The sequence below is a fragment of the Phasianus colchicus genome, chromosome 3 (assembly GCF_987193195.1).
Source record: "Phasianus colchicus chromosome 3, bPhaCol1.hap1.1, whole genome shotgun sequence".
Taxonomy (NCBI): domain Eukaryota; kingdom Metazoa; phylum Chordata; class Aves; order Galliformes; family Phasianidae; genus Phasianus; species Phasianus colchicus.
The window spans coordinates 50,972,279-50,999,502 of record NC_143438.1 but is presented as its reverse complement, the minus strand read 5'-3'; the positions used below and the strand labels follow the sequence as shown (position 1 = coordinate 50,999,502).

Here is a 27,224-nt window from a genome sequence, read left to right as displayed (position 1 = left end):
AGTGTCTTTTCCATTGACTCTATTCAGTATTGTAAATCTAGTGATTTCTCCATCCATCATATCCCAGAGGAAAATGAACTTTCTGTGTCATCCATCCTCTTGTCCCATCACAACTTCATTACAAGTTGCTACCTAGGCAGGAAGTTACGAACACTTACGAAAACTAATCACAAAAAGATAATGCTGAAGCACATGCACTCAGTACTGTAGCCTACCATGAGCATATCTAACCTGTCTTCTTCTCCTTGTGCTCGGCCCCAGCCTTGATTTTCAAAACAAGTGTTGGCATAGAGCCAAGGTGATTAAAATCACCTAAAGCTCTCGAATAAAGACTGATGAGTGGTAGTTCTGTTCTTCAGACACAAGGGCTATTTTATGATAGAAGTAAAGCTTGTCTGTGTAGGAGACAGAATATTTTAGGAGTGGCTGTGAGACTACGATGTAAATTACTACGTGGAATAATGTCCTTTACAAATATTACTATTTTTTGCTACAACTGCATTTGACCAATGCCAGTAATTTCATTTAATGAAGGAAGGTGAATGGGAGAACAGGAGCTGAGAATGAATTTAAGCCACAATTTGTCTCTATCAGTAGATAGCTTACAATATGGCCTCCTCTTAAGTCTTAATGTATTGGTGTCAGTTAATAAATTTATCACAGAAGACTACAATAAAACTGACTTCAGGTCGACAGTGTGTAACTGAAATCTATACTAAAACATATTCTCATACTGTTAGAGATTAAATCTGAATGGGAAACAGTTTAATCATCATGAAGAGAGGTCAAGATTTTTTAGTCTCTTCCCACCGCAAATCAAGAAAAAATTAAGATTTCAAGAATATTCTCTACAATTGAGCTCAATTTAAACAATTCAGTCAACAATTTAATTTTAGTCATTTATTTAAGATTTGGTTTAATTAACTTAAACTTCTAATTGAAACATTGTTACAAATCATAAAGTGATTGATTTTATTCTTTCCTAGACAAAGAGCCTTGATTTGCAATTTCTGAAATTGTCAAATGCTTGTCAAAACACAGCCTTCTCCAGGAAAGGATTCTGATGGAAAATCCAATTCCAAATTTGTTAGACCAACTCCATTGTATTTACCTGACCAAGAACATTATTAACAATATAAACAAAATGCAGTTTAAGTGTAAGATATATGCAAACAAAATGCTAAAAGTTAATCCTAAAAATTTAGCAGTGGGTCTGCACAGCCGAGGAACACAACTACCCTTGCCTCTGATCTCTTACATCAAGTGAAATCATGGAATAACCTTTTATTATGATTCAGGAATTTGTCTAGATGTTCACATTCAATTGAAGGTTTAATAGAAGGAATGATTCTTAAAGGCACACAAAAGCATCTTTTTATTTCCACTTCTGGTGGCAAAAGAGCCCACATGGCTAAGGTGTCCGCCCTAGTCTTCCTCATGATTCCCTGCCCATCCTTGCAGAGTCACATGCCCAGCACATTCTCCTCTGCAATAATCCATTTAAACGCACACACATACACTCACCCTTTCTTATTCCACCATCGTTGCCTCCATTTAGGATAGATGCAGTACAGCAAGCACACAGTTACCTTTGAAATAACACAGAAGCACAGAGCTGAACCTTAGTTTCATTAGAAGACGGCGTACATTTTTTTCAGCAAAACACAAAGACTTGTTCTCTTTCAAAATGGCTCCTGTTTCCCATTGCCTTCAGCAATGATGATGCTAAGCCATGTATAAAGATAGTGCTTCCTACGCTAAAAGAGGAGAAGTTTTTTAGAATGATGTTCATAAAAAGGAATTAAATGTTGAAGTGTGTATCTGCTTGGGTAAGTGTAGTCACAGATTTATTTTGGCTGAACTCCAAGGTAGGAAGTTGTGAGTGTGTTTTGGCTCAGCAGCCACAGAAGCAAATTAGCAGTGCTAATATACCCTGCCTTTCAGCCTACTGCTTAAGGTACAATTCTAGACCAGACTGACTCCTGTTTGGAAAGCTCAGAAAGAAAAATGAAAGAACGGAAAATCTACTGCTGTCCCTCAGCTATGAACCAAAACAGGTCAGGAAAGCAGTTTCAGAGGGGGGCAGAGGACAGACAACAAAACACACTCATCTGGTAATAAATTTTCTGCAAATTTTACTATAAATGCAAATACTCCTAAGTAGGAGTATGTGAATATTCATACAGATTATCATATTAATATTCATAAATAGTGTCATGTCAACTTAAAGTAATTAAAGGAATCTAAGTGGTGAAATTCTTAGTTTTAACATGTTAGGTATTAGACAACTTAATGGATAGCAATAATTGTGCCCTAGCTTTGATTTCAAGATATGAGATTGCAAAGCTCTCACTACACCTGCAGTTGGGAATTCTGGTAAGACATGAGTTCAATGATGAGAGTCTTAAAGTGACCAGCTCCCTTAATACCCACTGAGGTATCCCACACAGTCCCATATATCTAACCAATCTAGATAGAACTCTATGTGATCTTCCTAAAGTCTGTGGCGTACCTCTCTTCTCTACGGCCTTGCTACAAGACACACCTGGGAAGCCTGATAATACTTTATTTCTTGTCTGTTCCTTGCATATTCCTTCTTTTCCTTTTGCTATATTGCTATATTGCAAATCTTTATATATCTGAAGATCATAATCATGTGCTTCTCCTGTTTTTCTTCTTTATGAAAACATAAGGACTCTTCTCTGGCAAGTGAGATTTTCCAAATTCTTAATTATTCTCAGTCTACTTTCAGCTAATATATATCTTTCTTAAAAATTAAAATCTAAAACTGTACTCAGTCTAATATCTACCACATTAGCTTCATTTGAGCAGTTTAGTTTTCCTGCATGCCAAATTTATCCATATGAGGGCTCCACCAAATGCAATGCCTCCTACTTTATGCTGTTGGCCCATGACATCAGAGGTGGATGTTGGTGGTATGGCAGCTTGGTATATTCCAGAGGTATATTCCATTACATGTTGTTGCTGTGTGGCAGATGGCAGCAGAGAGGCAGTCTGACAGAATGGTGTCTGACATGGAAGCCTGTATGAAACAAAGGTGTGTCATCCAATTCTTCCGTGTGGAAAAAATGGCACCACTGACATTCACTGACACTTGCTGAATGTTGATGGAGACCAACCAGTGGATGTGAGCACAGTGAGGCAGCGGGTAGTTCTTTTCAGCAATAGAGACAGCAACAGTGGGTCTCCTCCACGAGTACAAACTTTTAAAAACACAGCATGCAGGCTCTTGTTCACTGCTGGCAAAAATGCATAGCTAATGGTAGTGACTGTGGAAAAATTGTGTTTTGTAGCTGAGAATTTGTTCTACCAAATCATGGTTTTGAGCTCTTCATATCTGTTGTCATTTCCATGGAAAAAAAATAGGAGGCATTACTTTTGGAGTGATCCATGTAGTTTCAATCTTTTCTCTTTTTACTCTTTTTTTTTCCCCTTATTCTTCTGTAGTATGTTTAGATTGCATAATGCTTAAATGAGAACAAGGCTGCACAGGACTACTACTGTGCTCCACTCTGTTCTTCATACATACAACTGATTTGTTTAATGGAAGAAATAAAGTCTTTTCATCCCCTCAGCCATCTTCCCTAGAGACTGCATATCTTATATTTCCTACTGAGAATAAATTACAGATCTCCTCCAGTCTCTTTTCTTTATGTAAAATTAGTACATCTGAGGGGATGTCACCATATAAGTGCATATTTTAAAAAAAGAAATTGAAAAGTTATTGTGCACACCTACCTGATCTCCAAACACAAACTTTTTTCCTCAGAGTAACAGTGTCTCCATAACTCAGATTTTGCAGTTCCTTCTGTGGGAGGATGAAAAAGACGTGAGTAAAGCAGGCTCACTAACAAATGTTCTCAAGATTGAATATATTTCAATCTCTTTTAGGAGTTAGAAAATCTCTTTAATTTTACTTTGTTGTTGAGCAGTTACTGTTTTCTGTACAAGATGAATTAATGGCAAAGCTTGCAAAAAATAGCAGAAAAAAGAAAAAAGTAGTCTTGAAGGCTGTGGTTCACAACCTCAGGCATTTTGAAAGCCATTGTTTTATTCACCCTTTCAATATATTAAGTCTTAAGTCTTATATTAACACTGTAAATGTGACAATTTCTCTATACTGTGATTTTTATTAGTGGAAAATGTGAAGACAGTTTTGGCAAGGGTTTAACAGCATGTGACTTGATAGATAGTACAGAGATGTCTGTGACACATCTGCAGCAGCCAGAATAGCAAAATAACTGTTCAAGTAATAGTAGAGATACACTCTTTAAGAAAATAAATAATCTAGGACTTCATAGTTACTCAGTTTAAACATTAAGGAATCCAAAAGTCTAGGAAAATTTCTGGGTAGAATATTTACTGAGGAGGAGATCTAATTGATGCTGATGTAAATAATAATTCCTTAATAGAAAATCATCAACGTTGACGATTGAATATCTGATCACACTATAGACTACATGAAAGGAAAAGACAATAATTTTGCTGTTTATCTTGCCTCAACCCTAAAAGGAAAAAAAAAATCTGCTTTTGATCCCGTGTTTGCTGCTTGCTCCTAATTTTGATTGTAAAGCTATAGTGGATAATAGAAAAATACTTATCTGGAAGAGACTTGGGAATCAGTGCTTGTATAGTTGAAATATTGGTTTATTTTTAAAATCCTGTGACTTAATTGCCTGCAGCTTTACAAAATGACACAAATAGACCTATTTCCTCCAAGCAGTGCTTTGTACACCATAGCCCAGCTTAAAGATTTCTTACATTTCTTACATTGTAAATGCCAACAAAATTTGCTGACAAGTTAGGTGGTGAGATGGGAAGAATGATTCGAAGAGAGACTACTGCCTGGAAAAGACTAATATTTACTGTTGGATTCTCAATTAGATAAATTTCAGTCAGACTGTAAAACTGAACTTAATTGTTTTGCCATTATACAAGTTCTTTCTTCTTTCCTGATGCAAACCTGTTGCTTATTCCAGCTTTGTGAATGAAGTAGGAATTTCAGCTTTTATACACACAGTACGTAGCTCTGAGTTCTGAGAGTTCCCTGATCTTCCAAAGACAGAAGAGGAACTAAAGATCTAACTAGCTTGAGTGTATTTTAAAGAGTTAAGATTAAAGTACCTTATTTAACATAAATGTTTCAATAAATTCATATAAAACTGTAGCAGAGGTTTTCAAGCCTCTTAATGGGTGCACTTCAGTATTTACTCAATCAGCTAACAAAACCTTTTACATTAATTTATGTGTGACTTTTTTCAAGAAAACTTCCTCTGGCAGTTCCAAGTTGTCTATTTTTATGAAAACCTCAGCAGAGCGTTCCAACAATAACTGTAATTTAAGCACTTATCAGACTTCTAGCAGCATAAGTCAATGTTTATTAAGCTTCAAGTACTATGTAATAGTGGATTGCTAAGAAGTCCTCCCTTAGTTACTTTTTTTCTCACTGACTTTTCTGAAATTTCGGGTTTTTTAAATTTAAGAATACCCAGGATAGCATCTACTCAATTTACAGAGCCTCTTCTCTTTGGTTGTATAAACAGGTTATTCAATTATAACATCTTTTGTAGTATCATTATTACAAGCCAAATCTTATCAGGATAAAATACTCTCAAGGATAGAGAGTACACAATCTTTCTTCAACATCCTACTTGAAAATGAAGAATAAATTCCTACTTTCACTCCCTCTGCCAAGTCTAAAACTAGCCTAATTAGCTCAGGAATTATTTATCTTCTTTGCTTGCATAGTACTCAGAACAAAAAAAGGTCCTAAACTCAGTAGGAGCCTGATAAGCAGAGTCAATAATACAAACAAGTCAAAAGGGGTTTGCTAAGAGGCTCATTATTATGTTGCGCTTATGTTCTACCTATCATGCAAAACTCTGAATAGCCTCTTATTACCATCATTAATATCTTTTGGATATAAAGAAGGAAAAAAGAAACCTAAAATTCTAGTACTCAGTTTATCAAATATTGAGTTATTCTGGTTTGAATACCTTGAATTTCAATGCACTGTGAATAAAATGTAAGAAATTGAAAGAGATGCAGTAAAAAAAAAAAGAAGTGCAGAGAAGACAGAAAGGGATGAGAGGCAATTAACACAGAACATGCATCAAACATGATTTTCTCTGGGTTATATAGTGACCATTTTGCTCAATGTCCTATGAACGCATAGAGATATATAGAAGCATATACTGAGAGAGCTTTTCTTTCTCTTTAGAATGTACAGACTAGTTTGGTTTGTTGACACTAAAACAACATGGACGCTTACTCTTTTCCCTTGAAGCATTAGGTCATGCTAGAAAAGCTTCTATGATGACTGAAGAGACCATGAATCTGGGAAACAGAAGCAAAAGCTTCATTGTTTTCATTTCCACTTCTTGACAAAGTCAAGTCAAAATTGAGGGAAAGGCTGAAGGCCTAAATCAGAGGAGAAAGTGGCAGAGAAGACATGAGAAGAATATGTGAAAGTAGAATACAATGGTTGTTTCATGTTTAAAGCACCTAGAACAAGAAGCAATCCTCTCAGAAGTAGAAAAAAAAGGAGATTTTGCCTCTGTTTCTTTTTTAGCTTATTCATAGAAAGGATAATTACTTTTTTCTCTTTTTCTTTAGCAATGAGATCCCAATTTTGCAACAGTGAGAATTATTGCTTGAATGGGAAGATAACCTGAAAATGCATTTTTGCTAAGCAGCTTTTACAGTTTACAGGTCCACACCTCCCTTATAATGCTATTCAACCTTAGCTTTATCACAATGCTAGGATAGATTGCCTACTTCTAGCAAAATCCAAAAATAACACAGCACCCAGTATTTTTCTCTATAAATATTATTAAAGCTGAGGGAAGGAGGGAAATAAAACTGACCTGAGCAGAATGAAAAATTGTGCTGCAATTAAAAACACTCAGCTATGGGAGAAAGAGAAAATAAGAATAGGAAAAATACAGCAGCATGCAAGAAATAAACAGCAATTAGTGAATGAGACTATTGCTGCTCAAAATTGGTATTTAAAACTTGGAAGAAGATCAAGCAACTTTCTGGTAGCTTTCCTATATTAACACATACAATAAAATTTCCTATCAGCAAACTGCAGCATAAAGAAGTTAACATGTTATGTTATCACTAAAATAGCAAGAAAAAGTCTTGGAGGGGAAAAGAAAGGAATCCGGGGGAGAAAGGTTTCTGCAGTTAAAGAAAATGATTTATTTTGTCTCATGTGTATTCGGCAATGAAGATTTAAAATTTAACAATGAAAAGGACTGCTGGTATTGCAGTTAACGTTCCGTGTAGAGGTGCTTATATTGCTTAGGTTCCTGTTTATTAATGTTAGAACTCTGTTATTACATATGGAAAGACAGACAAATACTACAGGGTAACTGTATATCTGGTACAAAACAATATTTCTGGTATGACAAGAATCCTGCTCAGAAGCGTACTTTATTCATATTTAAAATGTTACAAATGTCCTTTGTTCCAGAGCCAGAAGTTATATTAATATTAATCTAAAATGTTCCTAACATCTCTTTTGCTTAAAACAACAAAACTTGGAAAGTTCAGTTGATGTAATGCATAATAATACACCTGTCCTCAAAATGTCTTTTGACAGTGGTAGTTTTGGGGGTTTTTTTGAAAGAGAGAAGCCCTTACTTTCCTTCTTCCTCCTATGTGAAGGCCTGCTTTGGTTGACATTTAAGTCATTCTCTTCCTGGACATTGGAGGGAGGTCACAGAGCAAAATCCAAGTGTTTGTTTTTCATTTCTAATAGAAGAGAGGTTTTAAACATGAAGCAATTGCTCACTCCTTCAAGAAAGATAATTTATCTCTTCCCTTAGCACAGTCAGATCCTGGAGAGTTGCCACTTCAATTTTCTGAGACTTTACAACACACTTGACAATATTAAAATAAAATTTTACTGTATTGTGAAAAGAGTAGAAGGGAGAGAAACTGTGTTAGCACTGATTAAAGTTGAAACTTTAATTCTGTGAAGGTCAGGAAATTCAAAGTACTTTCCTGTAATATCTTTACTCTGCATCTGTTTGTGACCATGCAAATGCTTCTCTGCAAACAGCTGTGTGTTCCTATGACAAAATACTCTTTTACATTGCTTGAAGATGAATTAATGTCAAGGTATTAGGATAAGGATCTCACTTTCAAAGGAAATCCTTGGAAACATAAATAACCTTTCATCTTTAATTGGTACAGTATTGTGCCTGAGAGTTATCTGCCTGTGTTGTTTGGCAGGCAAAGTTAGTGGTACCCAAAAGAATTGGCTCAAGAAAATTTAGACTTACTACCAAAGATAGGAACAGTATGATTTCCAGTACAGCCAGTAGAAGCTGAGATTGTGAACTCCAGACAACTTGTTTGAAATGTACACTTGGCTTGTCAGCCAACAATTTGAAAGGTAACTAAACTGTCTATTAAGTCCTCAAAGCCAATCAAATGCCTACTGTCTTAATATTTCCAGTGTTTTCCTTAAAAATAAACTTTTGTATTTTCTTTAAAGTCATGTCAGTACCCTTGGAGATAATGTCCAAAGCTTAGTGTGTTTTTTAAAATTAATCCCATTATTCTGTCAGACATCTCTCCCCTTTCATCAGTCAAAAAATAGCCTCCTGTAGAGAGTAAAATCTTTTATTTATCATTGCAGTGCTAACTACGATTAAATTTGGTATTTTAAAGAAGTTACCCTCTTGCTGAAGAGAGCTGAAGAGAAAAAGAGTCTTCAGTTAAAAGGACACACACTGTCAGCATTATTAGTCTCTGAAAATTGCCTCATATTGTACTTTCTTTTTCTTCTTCTTCCTTTTTTTTTTTTTCTTTTTTTTCTTTTTTTTTTTTTCTTTTTTTTTTTTCCAGGAGTACAGTACGTAATTAATATACACACATGTAAGTGGCTGGAGCACTGAGTAATGAAAGTTAGATTTTCTGTACCTTCCTCTGTAAACATATTGATTGCCTGTGCATCCTCTCAGCTAGCAATCCACCATTTCTACCTTGGTTTTAAAAAAATAACAATAGGAATCTTTGTAACAAGGACTTCAACACCAGCCATCTGTCAAGGTCTGATCACCTTGTATTTGTTTAGCAATTTAGTAGCTAGTGCCTTATACAACATTTGCTTGGAACCTAAGAAATTAAATCAACAGAGTTCTGGAAATTAACCTGATTTCAGGTAATTAGGATAATTCTTGGGTATACAGAACCAAGTTAAGAGAAGGTAAGTGAAGGAGCAGATGGTTAAGTTAAGCACAGTACAGGAGAGGGCACACTGTTGATTCCCTTCAGTAGGAAAGAAAAAAAGCAGACTAAGATTGGGACAAATGTAAAAATGAGTGAAGCCAGTGGACTCATTTCCAGCAGATAACATTGCTTGTGGGAAAGCCAGATTCACACGTGACCAGTTAGCACACACTCAAAACGTTCGCTGTGTTTGTTGTTTCTTTTTCTGAGTGACTTCTGGATCTTATTAGGTAGTTCATCCTAACAGCAAGGCTTCTTCAATGAGTCAAAGGAAACCAGTACTTCTGTGTTCAATTTTCACTGGGTCTACAATTTCTGATATTTTTTATTTGTCTACGCAGGGCTTGATTTAACACTCATGAAAATATAACATTTTTATAATAGAGAATTACCAGTTGAAAAAACCTAACATAAAGGCAACAACATAAACCAGATGTAGTCTCCTTTACCCAAGCCTTTAGAGCCTTCCTGGCTTTAAAGTTGTAGTAACATCAGCTGAAGTCACTGGAACTACATAAGCAGCTCTGAAAGGTCCATATTTAAACTGTTGGCAGGGCACTTGATAGGAAACTGCTTAATGCCTTAAATACAGGATACAAATGAATGTATTTGCTGGCCTGTTATATTTCTGATTTTTCCATTAAGCGTTCTATTTAACACAAATAGAATAAAGAGGTTAGTTTTAATTTATTATTACAAGTGAGTTTTCTTTACTGACATAAACAAAATTAAGACTGTCCTTCAGTTCACTCTAGCAATGATTAAATTTTAGCTAAGTCTGTGCAAATAGGTCTTAATATGCATTGGCACTGTACTCTATCATAATTTCATATAGTTAGGATAACATAAATTATTTTCTTCTAAATACAACCATAATTCTATTCAATGGGAGTTTGTTTTGTAAGAATGTTATGGTATGGTTTCAGTAGGTTTACTAAGTTTAGTTGTATTCCTAATTTTGTAGTGTGTTTTTACGGAGCTCCGTCCACTTTTTAGATGAAAATGACTAGGGAAGAGTCGTGGCAATCAATTAAATAGACTTTTCAGAAGCTTTTGGTATAACTTTAAACAAAGTCTTGAAAGTAAAATCAGCTGAGGAAATATTTCACATATGCCTTTCTGAAGCTGCACTGCTAAGTGTCTGTACATAAGATGAACCATTTCACTCTATGTTCCGTTATGTAGCAATATCAAACACAAGTACATGCATATCACTTTACAACAGCAGCTTGTAGTAGACTCATCAGTAATGCAATGTAAATGCATATTCACATTACCACATTTTTTCAAATGTTCCCTTCAGCAGTCTGGGAAGATGCCCTATGATGTTCTACCACACACCCCAAGCCTCCATATTTTGCTTTTTTTTTTTTATTTATTTTTTTTCTCATAGTTCAGGACAGTCCCTGAAGATACAAATTTCAAACTGCAAACTGCAGCTGAGACTAACACTCTCATCACTGCTTTTGTGACATCCATTATTTTTGCCAGTTGTTTTTGAACTGCTGTAAAGATGTTTGGAGGAATCTTGAATGCTGTGAATATATATCCTATTAATACAAATAGGATGATGCCTATGCAACTGGAATTTTACAACAGATGGATGACACTATGCAGTATTGAGCAACTCCAGCTGTCGTGGTCATCTGGCTCATGGAAGAGGCTGAGCACGGTACAGATTTTCCTAGTTGGCTTCTACTGTTAAATAAGGAACCTGCAGTGACAAGGACCAGGGCAGTGATGCAAAAGTGCCCTAGAAGAACAGTAGAAAGTCAGGATGACAAAGGCTGCTTTCCTATGTGTCTGCATAGGCAAGGTGTTACCATGTCTCAGTATCATCAGAAAGCTCACTTTACCTGCTGATTGCCTGTTTTGAGCTAACTATTGGAGCTCAACATAGTGTAGAAGAGAAGTACTGCAAACATAGTGTAGAACAGAAGTACTGCAAGGAGCAGTGCTGTTGCTCCTTTGTGCTCCCAGTGCTGTTGCTACGTACCAGTAGCACTGGCTGTTTGGAGAGACCTATGAATGGCATTGTATGGTTGCACTTCTAATTTCCTTAGGACTCTCAGCATGATTGTGCAATTTGATCCTCAGCAAGATAGCAAGCCAAAATCCTACAGAATTTTCATCTTGCTGCAAGGCCTCCTCAATCATTAAGGAAGGTTCACTGATATTAATGTGGAAACATCAACGTTGCCAAGAACTAGGGTTCATTTCCAGCACTGCCCAAGGTGAATCTGCTTCCTGTGAATCTGGATATTAGAATGGTGTTAAGGTTTCACGTTTCAGTAGGAAAGATCTGTTGTGTTTTCTCTTCCCTAGTATATAGTGCTTTCTCTAGGTTCTTCTGGTGGGAAAAAGAACACTTTGGCTTCATTTTGCTTAGTCTTAAAATGAAAGGTGTCTTTGGACCACTTATTAAACACTGGATTTTCCCCATAGATGTGTGGAAAGGATCTGTTTTATTCTGCAGGGATTAAACAAGGAGATGGTGATCACTGTGTGAAGTTTTTCTATAGCCATTGCTTGAAACGACGCTTCCCACACAGATGGCAGCAGATCTCAAGGCTGTGCTGCTCAGCCTACTGCTGGAGATATGTATTTATGCCATTTTTCCCTTCATTTTCTTCATTTTGATTCTTTCCAGAGCTTTTTCCTCTGTTTTTGTCCCCTGGTCTTGGCATAAGAAACTATTTGCTTCTCAGCTGTCCCTTTGTGGCCTTCTGCTACAGCAAATTCAATAATCCTTCCAAGCAGATATTTTCTTCTTTCATTTCCTATGGTTATCTGTTTGATTCTCAGTGAAAGACGGCTGCCCCATTTATACAAGCTACAGCGTGAGAGAACTATCTCAGGCACATCATGTTGCCCTCTTCATAGTATCAGCGCCAACAAAAAAACAATTCTTCTCCCCTTTCCCACCTCCCCCACAGTTTTGGGATACTATTTCCAGCTACTTTTCTACCTTGGGATTTCTTCTGACTTCCTTTGAGAGTATGAGCTATATTTGGTTCTCCTCTCCTACAAAGAACTTCTGTGATAGCATCTGGGTGTTTGACGTACGCTTTCAGGGATTTCTTGGGTAGACAGATAAAAGAAGAGTAATTAGATGGTTGCTAATAGCATTCTATATTAATCAACGCTATTCTTACTTTCAAGGATGCTACCAAGAGAAAAGATTTTCTTGGGGTACAGAAAGATCTTATTCAAAACAGGCAACAGGCCAACCCCAAAGATGCACAAGGGTGCTCTTTATCAAGAGCTTTTCCCCATCTCTCTCCTACTCATACAAGCACTCCAGCTGCTGAAACAGTACAGAGAAATACTAGCTATCTGGGCGTATGTAGCAAAGCTTCTCTTCCTTGAAGTTCATGCATCTTAGATTTCAGTTCTTTTTTATCATACCTACAAATAAGTGTAAAATATACTGCAAAATTAATAACATTCTGAAGTAACTGCTTAAGGGCAAGTAGTTTGTAATGTCTTAAAAATCTCTATTCAAGTTTGAAATGTCTCTGTAATGTAATTTTGTCCATTTATGTTATGAAATCCCGATAACAGCAAAAGCTGAGTGCACTAATGCAACACTGAGCCAATGTTCTTTCATTGTTTCTCATGCTGGCTCTACCACTACAGTAAGCATCGCATGCTGGGTTATCTTCTCTTCCAAAGTCCCACTTAGTCCGTTTTTTGGAGGAAAACTAAACACCCAAAATCCAGATGTGAACTGTAACCATATCCCACCTCCATACTGAAGTGACCCTTCAGCAGATCTAAACCCCATTTGCCTGTTTTCTGTACAAGCAATGATGACCAAGAGACCAGATCTCAGAAACATGAAGCTTTTGAAAAAGGGTTTCTCGCAGGAATGAATTGAAGCACGCTGCTATGTTATAGAAAGCCTTATGTTAAAGAAGACTAAGGAAGGAGATGTGTTGAAAACAGCTAATACAGAGTTCTTTAGCTCTGTTTCTTTATTAGGTGTGTGATACCAGGAAGAAAACAAATCTAGAATTTATTTCTAAATCAGCACCTGATAAATGTCACTTTCTTCAGCAGGGAGAGACGCTGTGAATACTATTGTTTTGCAGCCTGTCTTCATTTATACAACTCGTGCACTTGAGTTAAAAGGAAGAAGAGTATGAATGGCTGAATTTACAGTCAACACAAGGTTGCTGTCAAAGGAAAACAAAGTCATAAAAACACAAAATATTTAAACTCTCATGGAATATGGGAGGGAGGAAAGTCTTACCTCTGCATTCTCAAGCAATGGCTAACTGTAAGCTTTTATTTCACAACCTCCCCTCAAAAAGAGCCAGTGCTGTGATTCTAGGGGATGAATCATGGTATGGATGTGTATTCAAAAAGCATAGAAGCCACCAAAACAACGAACCCTCTCCAAAACTATTAAAAACTGCTGAGCAAAGTCATCCAGTTCAGACTGAAGCTTGTGGAAAATAAGGCACCAGGAAGGTACAGCTGTGAGGCAAAGTAATACACATGGAGAAAACTCCACACCATTCCAAAGCCTAGCATACGTTTGTAGACTTACAAATACACAGCACCGAATCAAGTAACTTGTGTTTTCATGGAAAACAACATATAACTCTTTGTTTAGATGCTAACACCATCCAACTCCTCACAATGGTAGCACATCCAATATTATCAGACCTGTTCTAGTCTTCTTGTTCTTCAGTTTCTTTACTGCAACTTTTTGGCCCAGATTTGGAGGGATTTCTTCCAACAATATGTTTACAATTTACTGACTCATCTCCAGGTGGGATTACACATGTTTCTCTTCAGAAGCCCAGGACATGTTCAGGCAGAATCAAAAGGGACATACGTGCTCTAATGGATATGGAAACTCACTGTTACCTAGCAGTGGAGTGGGACACTTCTGGCTTCCTAAGGGCACTTTATTTCTAAAGGCAGTCTGGTCTGGTCATGATGACACCAAATCAGTGCAAGGAGAAAACATGTAGAGATATAAAGTGATCAGTGTGGGATGGAAGTGGAAGACTGCCAAAAGTGGAGCTGCAAGGAATGTATTTACAAAAGCTTCGGTGCAAAGGAAAATGAGGGTTCTTCCTGTAAAAATCAGATGCCTGGAACAAATACTGCAGGGTGTTTTTCAGAGAGTGGAATGCTATTTTGGTAAGCTGTGATTCTGAATGATAACCAAAGCAATAGTGTGACAAAAGGATTAATGTGATCATTGTATTTGTTGATATGGAAAGAGTGAACAGGAATCCTGTACATCATTTTTTTAAATTATTATTATTTTTTAATGATTACAGCTAGTAGTGAAACACACTGTGCAGTGCTAGTGCCAGTATTTCAAGCAGAATGTTTAAAATTAGAGGGTCAGAGAAGAACTAGAACATTTATTAAATGATTGGAAACCTAGTATTTTAATGAAATACTCCAGAATTTTGCTTTAGTTAGCTTAATGAGGAAAAGTACAGACTTATCAAAGGTAACTAGTCTGCAGTTCTATACAGGAAACAGAAACATGAAAAAGCAACTCATCAGCTTATTGCTGAAAGAAATAACAAGAGTCAATGACTGGAAATTAGACAAGTTAGATAAATGCAGTCCAGTCATGACACAGACGTTTTTAAAGGGAAGAGTAACTATCCACTGGAACAACTTACTACAGGTAACATTATATTCTCCATCACCAGTAATTTTTAAATTAAAATTGGATTTTTTTTTAAGTATCTAGTTCAAGCAGCAATTATTTCAGTAGCATTTTATAGCCAGTATTACACGAAAGGTCATCCTATACACTTTTGCTCATTTAAACTAGGATATCTAACATTTCCAATCTAATGGTTTTAAAGTAAATCACAAACATGCATAAAGAATTTCTGATAAACCCTATGAGGCATATAAGCTCTTTCACTATTTATCTTTGGCTGTGGAGTAAGTGCTGTGTAATAGAGATACCACTGGGATAGCATCAGGCCAGTTAACAGCAGCACACCACTCAGTGCTGGATGCAGCCTCTCTGCAAATCAGAGCAAATGCTTGGGTGTTTAGCCCCTGCTGAGTTCCCTGCTGCTGCCTGCAGCTGAGGAGCAGTGAACAGCCTTAGTTATAGCAGTAGTTGATGTTGCACCCTCTCTGAAGTGGTTCAAAGAAAGGCCCAGGCAAGGCTAAGAATGCGTCTGTCACTGATTTGTGAAGTGAGATTTTCCACTGAGGAAACACATTCACTGGGAAAAAATAACTGCAACAAACAAAGCTTGTGGTGGGTTCTGTCACTTTAAATCAAGCCTCCATCTCTGCTATAAAAACATGCCCTGCCTCTCTGCAAGTTATTGGCCCTGTCGGGAAAATTACCAGGCAATATTCTTAAGCCTGTTTTACAATGAGGTCAAAGTAAATGATGAAAACGGTCCCCTCTGACTTCAGAATGTATAAGCAGTTGATGCGATCCATTAGCAGTGGAGAAAAAGGAAGAGACTTTATTTTAAAGCCAAAGAACTGAAGTCCTAGATTATTATTTCTTCCCAGAATCAGCACATGTACTAAATGGTGCTCCTTAACACAGGAACAAATTTGGGGCTGTGACTAAAAATGATACTAATAGCAATAATAATAATTTTATATTTCAGAAGTACTTCTGTTGTAACTCTATAAAATACGGGCCATGTTTTCATAGATGACAAGTACTCTGCAGCCCCCACGGGCCCTGAAGTGAGAAGCAGCAGAGAAAAGTTTCTAACTGCTAATGCAGATGTAGGACATTCACAAAGGAACACAAGCCATCGTGCCAAGGCAACTGCTGACACTTTCATCCAAACAGCCCTCCTACCCTTTGGTCTCACAGTTATCATTCTTTTTTATATATAAAAAAGAACCAACAATCAGCTGCCTGGTAGCTTTTAAGGGTACCGTTCAACTCCTGTTTCATCAAACATGGCAGCCTGCACAACTGGTGAGGAGGTTATGAGCACATTCCCTTAGCTCTGGGGATGGAGGCCTCTTGGGTAGATACAAGGTGGACAGCTGTGAATTGTAACACATCACAATGCCATGGGAACAGCTCTTTCTATCTGAAAGAGCCCACTTTCGGGCACAAATGTAAAACTTCTCACCATCTCTCCCACTGGAAAGGCCTGATGCTATGAGGCCCAAACCCCAATTCTGCAGGCTTCCAGGGGTCCAGGTCCCTTCACCCAAAGGAGAGTATCCTTCTTCCATGAATAAATACTTAAAGACTTTCTGGAGTTCAGACTGATGATCCAGACATGTCAATTTATATAGCATTAGGGACATTTCAGACTTGCATTACTGCAAAACAGAAAGATCTCAAAAATGTCACATCAGAGAAGAAAGCCATTTAGAAGTCCTAGTATAAATGATTCAAAATGAGGATTTTTTAAAAATCATCATATCTCTACGAACTTTGTAAAATATTGCAGCATGGGTATTTCACTGTGTGTCAGATTTTAACTTGGATAGGATTTCTGCAGCCAGATTGTAAACACTTTGAATGAGCATTATTATTATCAATCCACCTGTCAATAAAAACAATTTTGAATCCACAACTTCCTAATTTTCTAAATGCTCTAAACTTCTTTCATCCTTGGAACAAACCATATACAATGTGTATTTTAATCTCCAACTTTGGAGAACATTGACTGTGATCTAAAATTCACTTTTTGTAATTGCAATTTCTTTCCTCGAACCAGAAAAAGGTATCAACAGGATACCAATTATATTAGCACACTGGGCCATTTTATATTCTAACTTCACATTTCCTATGATAAACATAATTATCACTATTATAATCCACTACAAAAGGAGATATCTATGAAGTGCAACTACATCCTATATTGAAAACAGTTTATTCACTGAAGCAAGCCATATGTTTCTGTAATTTTCTGACTAAGTAAATTTTAAAGCACAGCAATTTTATTTCCAGTGCCACATCCAAGAGAAGCATTTGTCTCAGTTCTTCAACTTTCCTTTGAGACATCAGTCAGAACCAGCTCTGTGCTGTCAGGCCCTTTGAAGGGGGACAACAAGGATATGAAAATAGATAGTCCCTACCATCTCTCTGCCACTCAATACACCACAGACTCTTGTAAACTCCAGAGAAGCTGCTGCAGTCTCCAAACAGTGAATGCTCACTTGTTCAGTGAAGATGGCTTAGATGCAAAATTTTTGCAACACAGTGCTTGCTGGGAGAATAAGGGGAATATTAGATGCAGACAGATTTAGGGTATACAGATAGGAAACTTCTCTAAAATACATCAACATAATTTTCAAACCTGCAACAATACCAGATTTTGATCAACTTTAATAAAGGCCAAGGAAGACACACCCTCAATATAAGAACTAGGTTCCTTCCAAAGTTAAAGGCTGTTTTCCAGAGCCTCGGAGTAAAATCCCTCAGTGAGATGGCAAAAACAATTTTATAACAAAAATAAAATATTTTCCTTGATCTCATTCTTCAAAAAGGATAAAAGATTTTTTCTAAAGTTATCAAAAAACTTAAAACAGCAAACCAGCACAGAAAATTCAATCTAGTTAACTAAAGGAAGGGAACAGTAAATACAAATAAGATTTTGGGATAGAAAATATTAAGCAAATTTAACTATAGGTGCTAGTAAAATTTCTGCTCAGCAACAGAAGAGACAACCCACATGAATTTCATTTTCATTTAAACAAATTATTATCTATGCTGGTTTACAATAAATGATTGGGATTCCAGTTCCTTAACTGTTATTTCCTGGAAGTCAGCAATAATAAGGCTGTTATTCTGGAAATATCAATATTTATTTATTTATTTATTTTCTATGTGTTACCTAACTTTTAGAGAAACTAACAGGCATTCTGCCAGTGAATTCTGGCTTTTAATGAAGAGGAAGTCTGGGACTCTGCAGACTGTGTGAGTCTGAAAAAGGTGAGACTTCTGATCCCAAGATTTGGTTACATGATTTCATTGAGAGGCTGATCAAGAAAAAGGAGATATTTCACTTCAAATAAATGAATTATGAGCAAATTAAAAAAAAAAAAAATTGACTGATTTTAGTGAAATCAGCTTTTTAAGAGGCAAGTCCTACTCCTTCTACTGGACTGCTTTCTAATGGAACAGTTATATGAAACTGTAAAACTTTCTTTTGTGATGATCAGAAATTATCATACGCCATTCTTACAAGTTACCGTCTTTTCAATCCTTTATCACAACATTTTAGTACGGAAGGACATCGTTCTGGAAGATAATTGTTTGTTATATATGATATATGACCAAACAGAGATGCTGTTGATCAGAAGATCTCTCCCTCTGTCTTGATTTTCGATAGAAACTCTCCAGACTGAACAGCTTACAGGCACTGGGCAGCGATGCTGAATGAGCTTCACTATGCTGATTCCCAAATCATCAAACATAGGGTATAGACATAAAGCAAATTATACAATATGCAAATATGTAGTATCTCAGCTGGATTACACATGCTCAGCTTCTTCTCCATAGAGATATCCTTTGCAAAATGTACTAGCAATTAACACAAATATAACTGGTGGCAGTTACGATTTAGCTATCAGAAAAAGGAAAATCCTCTTTCACCAAATCATATATATGTATGTTAAATATACACATGACAGAGATTAATGATGTTGAGGGTTGCTAAAGCAATGGAACTGCTACAAACAGTTTCATCTGCTACATGCTGCTTTTATCCTAACTCAGACGATTTTCCAATCTGAGCAGAGCAGCCCACAGACTGCAGCACCCTTAGACACCTTTCCATAACTCGCATGGTCTTCATATAAGAAAGGCTGGAGAAACATGCACAAAATCCTGGTTAGCTCATAATACATGCATCCTTCTCATGTCATAGTAAGAAACAACCCCTATTTTTTCCAGTATCATGATAAAACTGCACTAAGAACTGAATGCTTTCAGAAAGAAAACAAGATTGCAGAGAATGAGGAAACTATTAATTAATGTTTTGCTATTGTTTTTGTTTTTTTTTTTAATGAAACAGATATTTTGTGGTATGCAATGAAAACAAGAAAAGTGGATATATTAATATGCTCTTAGTCCTTTTGCTTGTTATATTTATCCTTCCTTTATTAATTCTAAATAATGCAGTATAGCCTCCACCTTGTAAATACGTAGGCATATGAACAGCAGGATGCAGTGTGTAGTACGACGGAATTTTCTGAGATCACATGTATAAATATTTGTCAGATCAAGGCCTAAACTGTCAGTAAGGTGCTTAATTTGAATTGAGGAAAGAGGCAGTGGCAGTACCTGGCATATTAAATGTATGGATCAACCCACCAGGGAAAAGTTCTTTTATTTTTCAAAATATTTGAAGCCATGAGCTCTCTAGTATGTTCCAAATTGAAAACATTCTTTTTTTTTACAGAATTTTTATGAACCTTAGGAATGAAAATTAATTTGGACAAGTTGAAAGAGAGACTCAACTCCATGACTAACATGGGAATTACCCTAATCCTCTCTTCAACTTAATCATAGAATTTTAACAAGGTTTTTCTGGAAGCCCTTGAGATCTCCTAGGTTGAATGTTAACGTGTCCATTATTTTTCCACTGCTTAGAACACACTCATAAATGCAATCTGTAGCTGAGTTATGAGATAAACTCTTTGAGCTCTAAATCACTTGTTTGAATCTTGGCCAGGCATTTACATGATATATGTGAAAAGGGCTGATGATCGCAATCTAGTTATCAGTTCTGTTGATGATCTCAGTCTAGCACCAATTCTAATTCCTAAGCCCTAACTACACCCACTTGTTACTAGTTTACTTCTGGAACAAGCTATTCTCTGGGGGGTCATGCTGCAGAAGAATAGCAGAAGCCTCGAGGAGCCATCCACATTCATAAGCAACTCACAGGTTTCTGCTCTGCTCTCGTAACATGATTTTGTGCAAAAAAGTGTAACCTATCCCTGCTCTGTTAGATTCTCTTGATCACAGCACCCAGAACCAGGAAAGTCCATGAGCATGATAGCACTTTTGATTACAAAAGTGTAAATGACGGAAGCCACCTGCTTAGTAGAAAGCTATTCAAGGCTAAAAGATTCAGTATAACAGTGTTTGTAAGAGCAGTTTTTCTACCCTGGTTAGTATTTCCACTAAGAAACCTGAAGGCAATAACAGAACTATAAGAAGCATCAGGCAGAACACAGAGCTGGTCCCCTTCCAGATATGCTGTAGAGCCTTTTGCTTTTTCAGGCCTGTAGGGATGGATGGGCTGAGGGAGTATGAGAGGCTGGTCTTCTCCAGCTGATGGTAATTATTCTAATTGGATTGCTTGTTTGCAGCATTATTTATATGGTATGCTTTGCATTTTGTAGCACACTTGTGAGAGTGAATAAACGGTCAAACAGCATAGTTAATTAACTATTGTTGTTATTATTATGTCTATCTACCTGAAAACACAAAGAGGAATCTGAGGGAAAGTCAGCATTTCATAAGCAAATCCGAGCAAAAGCTCAGATTAGCCACAAAGACTGACAGAGTACGTGCACTACCAGGTGCAAACTCGGGAAACTCACCGCAGTACGTATGAAAATAACAAACACCAGCAGTATCTTTCCTGCTCACTTTCCTTCCATTCCAAGCTGCGTTTGGTTCCAGAACTGCATTATCAGACACTGCTTCCCTCCTTTATTGCTCATCACAACTCTTGGCTTCGATACCATTTCATGGGCTATAACTTTAAGAAAGCGCGCGGAATAAAAGGGGGGCTGATTTTTCCTGTCGGGGCTGTCCCTCCTCACCTGAGCCTCATTTGCTTTTTAATGCCTCCAGGTGGGTGTGGTTCTCCCCGGTCCTGGGCTGCCTCGGAGCCGCGGTCCGGTAGGCGCACGGCACCGGTGTTTGCCATTCTGCATCTCGTGGAACCAGCATCGTGCGAGAGTCCTCGGCAAAATGTAAAAGCAAACCTGCTGTTTTCTTTCAAAACAAAAGAAGGGGAGGAAAAAAAAAAAAAAAAAAAGGCAGGCGCTGAGAGTGTTTTTCTTGCAAGCTGAAGTGTAGAATATGATGCTTTAAAATAATGCACCATTTTGAGTCAACACTTGGTGAGATTGCCTTCCTGGGAATGCCTACAAATCCTCCCCTTATTATGTCCCAGGATGGGAGCTGCGATGCATGGACACAAAACAACTTTGCTCAGCGACCTGAGGGCGAGGGAAGCTCCTTGCCAGCTCCGCCACTGACCCAGCACTGATAGTCGCTGCTGTGACTGGTCGCTCAGCAGCGCTCTCCGTTTCCGTTAAGCACGCTGACATTTTTTGGACGCGCGGACCGCAGCGCCGGCCAAAGCCTTTGAAAAACATTGGCTGGTAAATTCGGCAGGTAGTTTGGAATAGAAAGGAGTAAAGAAGAAAGAGGAAAAGATAGGAGAGGAGTAACAGAAATAATAATAAGCAACCTTCTCAGCAGCAGCACTAGAGCTAAACTTGGGACGCCGGCAGCGCCCCGCAACCCCCGGGAATGACACCCCTGGGTCCTCCCTCCCTTCGTCCCTCCCCCTCGCCCCCCAAACAATCACAGCGAAGCAAGTTAGGAGCGTTTCTGTAATTATTTTTCTCTTTGTTCCCGGATTGCTGGCGCTGCGGGGTGCCCCAGCCTCGTACCCGCTCCCCGGAGCGAGGCGGGGCAGCTCCATTGGTCGTAGGGAGCGGCTGCGCCCGGCGCGCACACACGCACAGAGGCTGCTCGGTATTGTTATCATCGTGCTTCGGCGGAGGGCTCTCTGCGTGCAGGGGGAGGGGTGGAGGGAGGGAAGAAAGAGGCAGAGAGAAAGTGGAGACGGAGCATGCAGCAGGGCTGGGGCCGGGGCAGCGGCGGGGCTGGCACGCCCGGGGCGAGGCGCTGAGCTGAACGGAGCCGCCCGCCCGAGCTCGCCGGGGAGCAGAGCGGGGAGGAGAGGGGCGGGCACGATCCGGGCGTGGGGACGGCGCCGAGGACTGCCGCGCCGAGCCGCCGCCGCACCGGCCTGGCAGCAGCGGCAGCAGCTACTTCTTTCTTATCTCGCAGCCTTTTGTTCGCCCATCCTCCTCCTCCTCCTCTTCTTCCCTGCCCACCCTCTGCACCGCGGAGGGGGCTCGACAGAGAGAAAAGCAGCCTGACCCGGAGCCGAGTTTCCCCCATCCTCCGCCTCTCTCCGTCTCTCTTTTCCCCCGCTGCATCGCTGCCCATGAGCTAGAGCGGCAGGCGGCAGCCAGCGCCGCGGCACCGGCTCGGGCAGGCGGGGACAGAACGCAGCCCCGGGAGCCGCCGGCGCCCGACCCTCCCTCCGCTCCCGCCGCACCCCTCGCCCCGCTCCGGGCTCCAGCCGCGCTCCAGGACCGCCGGGGGCCGCCCCGCCGCCGCCCCTCCTCGCCTCCATGTGCCGGATAGCGGGAACGCCGCCGCGGATCTTGCCGCCGCTGGCGCTGATGCTGCTGGCGGCCCTGCAGCAGGTAAGCACCGCCGGCGGCGGGTGGGGAGCGGGGCCGGGCTGCGGCTCTTTGTTCCCCTGCGGGCGGCGGTGCCCGGGGAGAGTCGGCGGGAGGAGCGGCGGGGCGCGGGATGCGCTGCCGGCCACCTGCTCGGGGCTGGGGGGAGAGCAGGTGCGGAGGGATGCGCGTGTGTTTATGGGGGGGAATAGGGGGGTCCGGTCCTAGTTTTGCGGACGGAAGAGGAGGTATCTCCCTCGTATCGCGCGTGGGGGAGAAAGTAGCGGAACGGACACGGTGCGGGGAAACAGGAGCGGTGCGGCGTAAGGCAGAGCCCCGCGTCCCTCCCGGGCAGGTGGGGCTACAGCCCGGCCGGCCTCGCCGAGAGGGCACGGAGCTCCGCCGCCTCCGGCTCCGTGCCCGCTAATCCCTTCCCGGGAAGAATTTAATCAGCCGCCGCCTCCGTGCGGGCGCCGCTCGCCCACCCCCTGCGTGTAACGGGAATTTCCAGCGGGACGAGACGGGGCTCCGAAGTGTGTAACGCACGGCCGGAGCCCCTCCGCACGGCCCGGGAGGGCTCGAGGTGCGGGGCGCTCCCGGGGCGGCGCTCGGAGGGAGAGCGGGACCCGGGTGGGGGCAGGTGGCGGGCGGCAAAATGGATCCCGCAGGGGTGCCCCGAGCGCCAGGGGGACGCGGTAGGAGCGGGTGGCGGCCGCTGTCCCCTGGCTTTGTGCCGGCTGAGCCCAGCCAGGGGGGTGGAGAGGGCGGTAAATCTGAGGGACAGATGGCGCAGATCATCGCCTCTTAATGGTATTTACGGTCGGGGCATTTCTGGCGGGTTGGGGGAGAGGCCGGAGGCCGGGCCGCCGGCGGGGACAGGGCCCCGGGGCGCTGCGGCGGCCTCCGCCTCCCGCACGGGCTGCGGCCGGGCCGGCGGCCCCTGTCCATGGTGAGCGGCGGGGCAGGAGGGAGCTCTGCCGCCTCTCCGCTGTTTCCCTCACCGCGTGCCCTCTCTGCGATCCCCGGGCGTCCCAGCGGCGCCCGGGGCTGCTGGCTGGCAGCGCGGTGAGGCGGATTTCAGCACAGAGGGCACAGGGTATGGGGCTGTCTGTCCGTCCATCGCTATGGAAGAGCGTCCGGCAGGACTCGACTGACTTCCATGATAGCACCCACTCTGCTCAGAAACTTGTGTTGTGCCACTTTAGCTTTGTTTTATGCTTGTTTTTGCAAGGCAGAACCCAGATCCCGAAAACCGGTACAGACTGATTTTTAGTGCTGTTTATCGTGCACGCTTTCAGTTCTGTTCATTGTTCCCGTCTCAGTGACTCTTCAAAGCCCACGTTCTGCACTGAGCCTTTATTTCATCTTTTTCCTACCCGGGGCAGGTTGAAAATGAAGCCCGAGCTCTGAATTGGGGACAGGAGGGAGCCTCACTGCTTTCATGCATCACTCAGTGTCACTGTTGTGTTACGCTTGGGGAATCCAATTTCCCCCTTGTTTGGGTATCCATTAAATCAGGTTAGGACTGATTTTTAATAGTGTGTAACAAAATTGGAAGTTGGGTATGAAATCAGATTTATAGACCTGTGTCTGTACAGCACTTTATTTATTTTTTCTTTCACGTGTACTGCAAAGAGCCCTCACGAATAGGGTGCAATGGGAACTTTTTTTTCCCGCCTTGGTACTTGCTCCTTTTGGTTTGTACAAGGTTATCTCTTTAAGGTTCTTCTGCAGTGCTGAACCTTCCAGCTTTTTCCTGCCTCTTTGCAACACAAGAGCTCTCTGCCTTTATTGTCTGAAGTTATTGATCACTCATTTTTCATCAGTGATGTGGAAAAGCAGTCATGATGGAATGCTTGATCATAACTGGAAGTGTGTTTTAAGTCAGATCTGTGGGTTCTGTGTATGTTTAGAAGAAAGGGCTTTAGATTTCTGGCAATGTATAATGCACATGGGATGCAAGAGAATGTAAACTGCTCTTGATTTTGCTGATCAGCCAATTCAGTGTGAGGCTGGAAGCACTGTGTAAAGAACCCGGGAGAGGGTAGGAAAGAAGAAGCAGTATCTGCTTTTCTGCCCCAAACGTCAGCTGCTTCTGGAACAGGGATAACAACAAAACAGAAGCAGAGGAAGAGATGGTTTGAGTGTTGGGTTTATGGGAATAAAACTGAGATGAGTTAAAAATTAACTGGAAAAGGGAATAGAAATTAAGTGCTCAAAAGGGGAATCGTTCTTTTTAAGTACAAGGTGATGGGACCACTCCATGGGCGTTCTCCATTTCTGAATTAGAACAAATAATAATGCCATTATAGAGCCCTGCGTATGTAGAAGACTGGTTTGAATTCGAATTATGATGACAAGGGACATAAGTTATTACTCCCCGCAGGCAGTTTTGATCTTATTCCAGGTCTTAGCAAACATATCCAGGTGATAAAACTCTTGCCCTAAATGACATTCCTGTTAAGCTGCCTCAGCTGTGAATTCAGTGATTGAGTTTCTTGTCAATTAGACCACTCTTACCTCCAGCACTGATCTCTGGCAGAATGGGGCGAGATACATGAATGCAGTTTTGCACAGAAGGAGAGCTGAGATCTTTTATTCTGAATGTATCTCATAACACACGTGTCTTCAATATTTTTTTTAGCCAAACTATTTTAAGTATTATAGTAGATACGTGATTGTATAAGAACTAAAATGAGTTTGAGGGTGTCTCTCAAACAAAGCAGACTCAAACATCATTACTCCCTTGAAAGTGAACTGAATGTGTTTTATAATGCATTTCATAAGCCCTGGAACAGAACACTTACGTGAGTGGCTCAACCTTTATGGATCTTCCTGTCCTGTTTTTGCTTCACCTTCAAAGAATCTGAGAAGTTAAATGTGGCAGGATGCTGCAGCAGAGAGCTCTCTGCTCCCTGTCTGCCTGGTTTAGGTGATAGTGGTACCACTGACATATCCTCAAAATTCTAATATCTTCAACATTGAAAAAAACAAACGTATTTTTGGGAATCTATCTTTGGATATTAAACTGGATGCATTGTTTTAAAATATATTTTTCAAAAAGACTTTTTCTGTAAACTGTTTTTTTCTGCCTGTTGTAGGACAGAAATAGATGTCGCTGAAGTAGGCAGTGAATTTTTGGAATTGAAATCACTGGTTTACAAAACAGGAAATTCTGTTTTCTGTTCTCTGAACAGGTATTGTAGCAAGCTCATAAATGTATACGATGCCAATGTAACAGAAGATAGATATTTTCTTGTATTGTATTCATAATTTTCATTTTAATAAATGATGTGTGTTTTCTAGAAAGCCTTCTGTTGCTCTCTTTCTTCGTGTGTAGTTCTACTATGTAGGCATGCAATTTAATGTGCAATAAAGAAAAGTCAGTTACATTTGTGGGTTTTGTTATACCTGTTTTAAAATATCATCCTGAATTGTCATATTTTTTGAACTACATCTAGTTAAGAATGTGTAACTCAAAAACTTCCCATCTATTGTCTTTCTGCTCCCAGAAGTTGGAGGAACTCCCAGAAACATCACTGGAAAAACCCTGTCATGTTCTATCTTAATTATTTTTAGTGACATTTTTATGTCAGTAATTTCAATTATTGATGTTTTTAATAACTGAACACATAAGAAAATTTGGTTCTTATAGTAGTATAACAAGTAAATTTTAGTAGTATAATATTTAAAAATAGCCTGGGGAAGTTGTGAATCAAGTTATTTTTGTTCATTGCAGACTGCCTTGCGTAAGGGACTTTTTGTCATGTGGCAGCAAGCAGGAACTGTTGAATGGCTTTTCTTGCCTGAATGAGAGGATCATCTACCAGTTAAACTCCTTGTCTCTCACTGTTGTGTTTCCTTCTTTTTTTTTCTGAATGCTTTTTTGTTTTACTTATTTTTATTTTTTAAGTTAAATAGCATGTAGTTCAGTAGTTCACCAGCTACCAGCATCTAGGATAAGAATTTATGCTTTAAACAATGCGCGTACAAGACATCAATTTGCTCACCTAAGAAACTGAACCTGTAATGTATTATGGTGGCTTTTTATGTGTTTATTTTTAAGCTTTTTTTGTTGTTGTTACAAAGTATAGGAGAGGCCTACAGTGTCATAGTAGATAGGCTTCGTTTATCTACTACCTCATTCTTTCCAGTTGTGTATGAGGTGGAATGGGGCAAATCCCATATGAATGATGAAAGTAAAGTAAACACTCAATGTCTTTTGCAGTAGAAATTATCATTTTTATAGCAATTTCCCTCACTTTTCACTGAAGTGATGCTTGTTGCTTGGTCACTGGTTGCCCATACCAGGCAGAAGTGAGTTTGTCTAGAATCAGAATCATTTGAGTTAAGAAGGGACATTTAAAAGGCCAAGTAGTCCAACTTCCATGCAGTGAGCAGTCCAGCAGCTATATTAGGTTATTGAGTGTCCCAATCCAGCCTGACCTTGAACATCTCCAGAGATGGAATATCCACCATCTCTCTGGGCAGCCTTTTCAAGTGTTTCTCTGCGAGAGAGAACTTCAGGA

At 40.1% G+C, this 27,224-nt stretch overlaps 1 protein-coding gene and 1 long non-coding RNA gene across 2 annotated transcripts in view; one reads left to right on the top strand and one right to left on the bottom strand.

The window, feature by feature from the left end:
* Positions 1-1,502: 1,502 nt before the first annotated feature.
* Positions 1,503-21,220, bottom strand: LOC149918571 (uncharacterized). Its single transcript, XR_016465576.1, has 3 exons — positions 21,031-21,220; positions 3,760-3,829; positions 1,503-1,589 (listed from the first exon to the last, which is right to left on the bottom strand). It is a non-coding gene; the product is annotated as an uncharacterized LOC149918571 (long non-coding RNA).
* Positions 21,221-21,789: 569 nt separating this feature from the next.
* CDH2 (cadherin 2) overlaps positions 21,790-27,224 on the top strand; it is a 114,290-nt gene continuing 108,855 nt past the window's right edge. The window contains exons 1-2 of the mRNA XM_031612901.2: positions 21,790-21,976; positions 22,295-22,719. Coding sequence (XP_031468761.1) covers positions 22,645-22,719 — 75 coding nt within the window. The 5' untranslated portion in view covers positions 21,790-21,976; positions 22,295-22,644. The remainder of the gene's footprint in view (positions 21,977-22,294; positions 22,720-27,224) is intronic.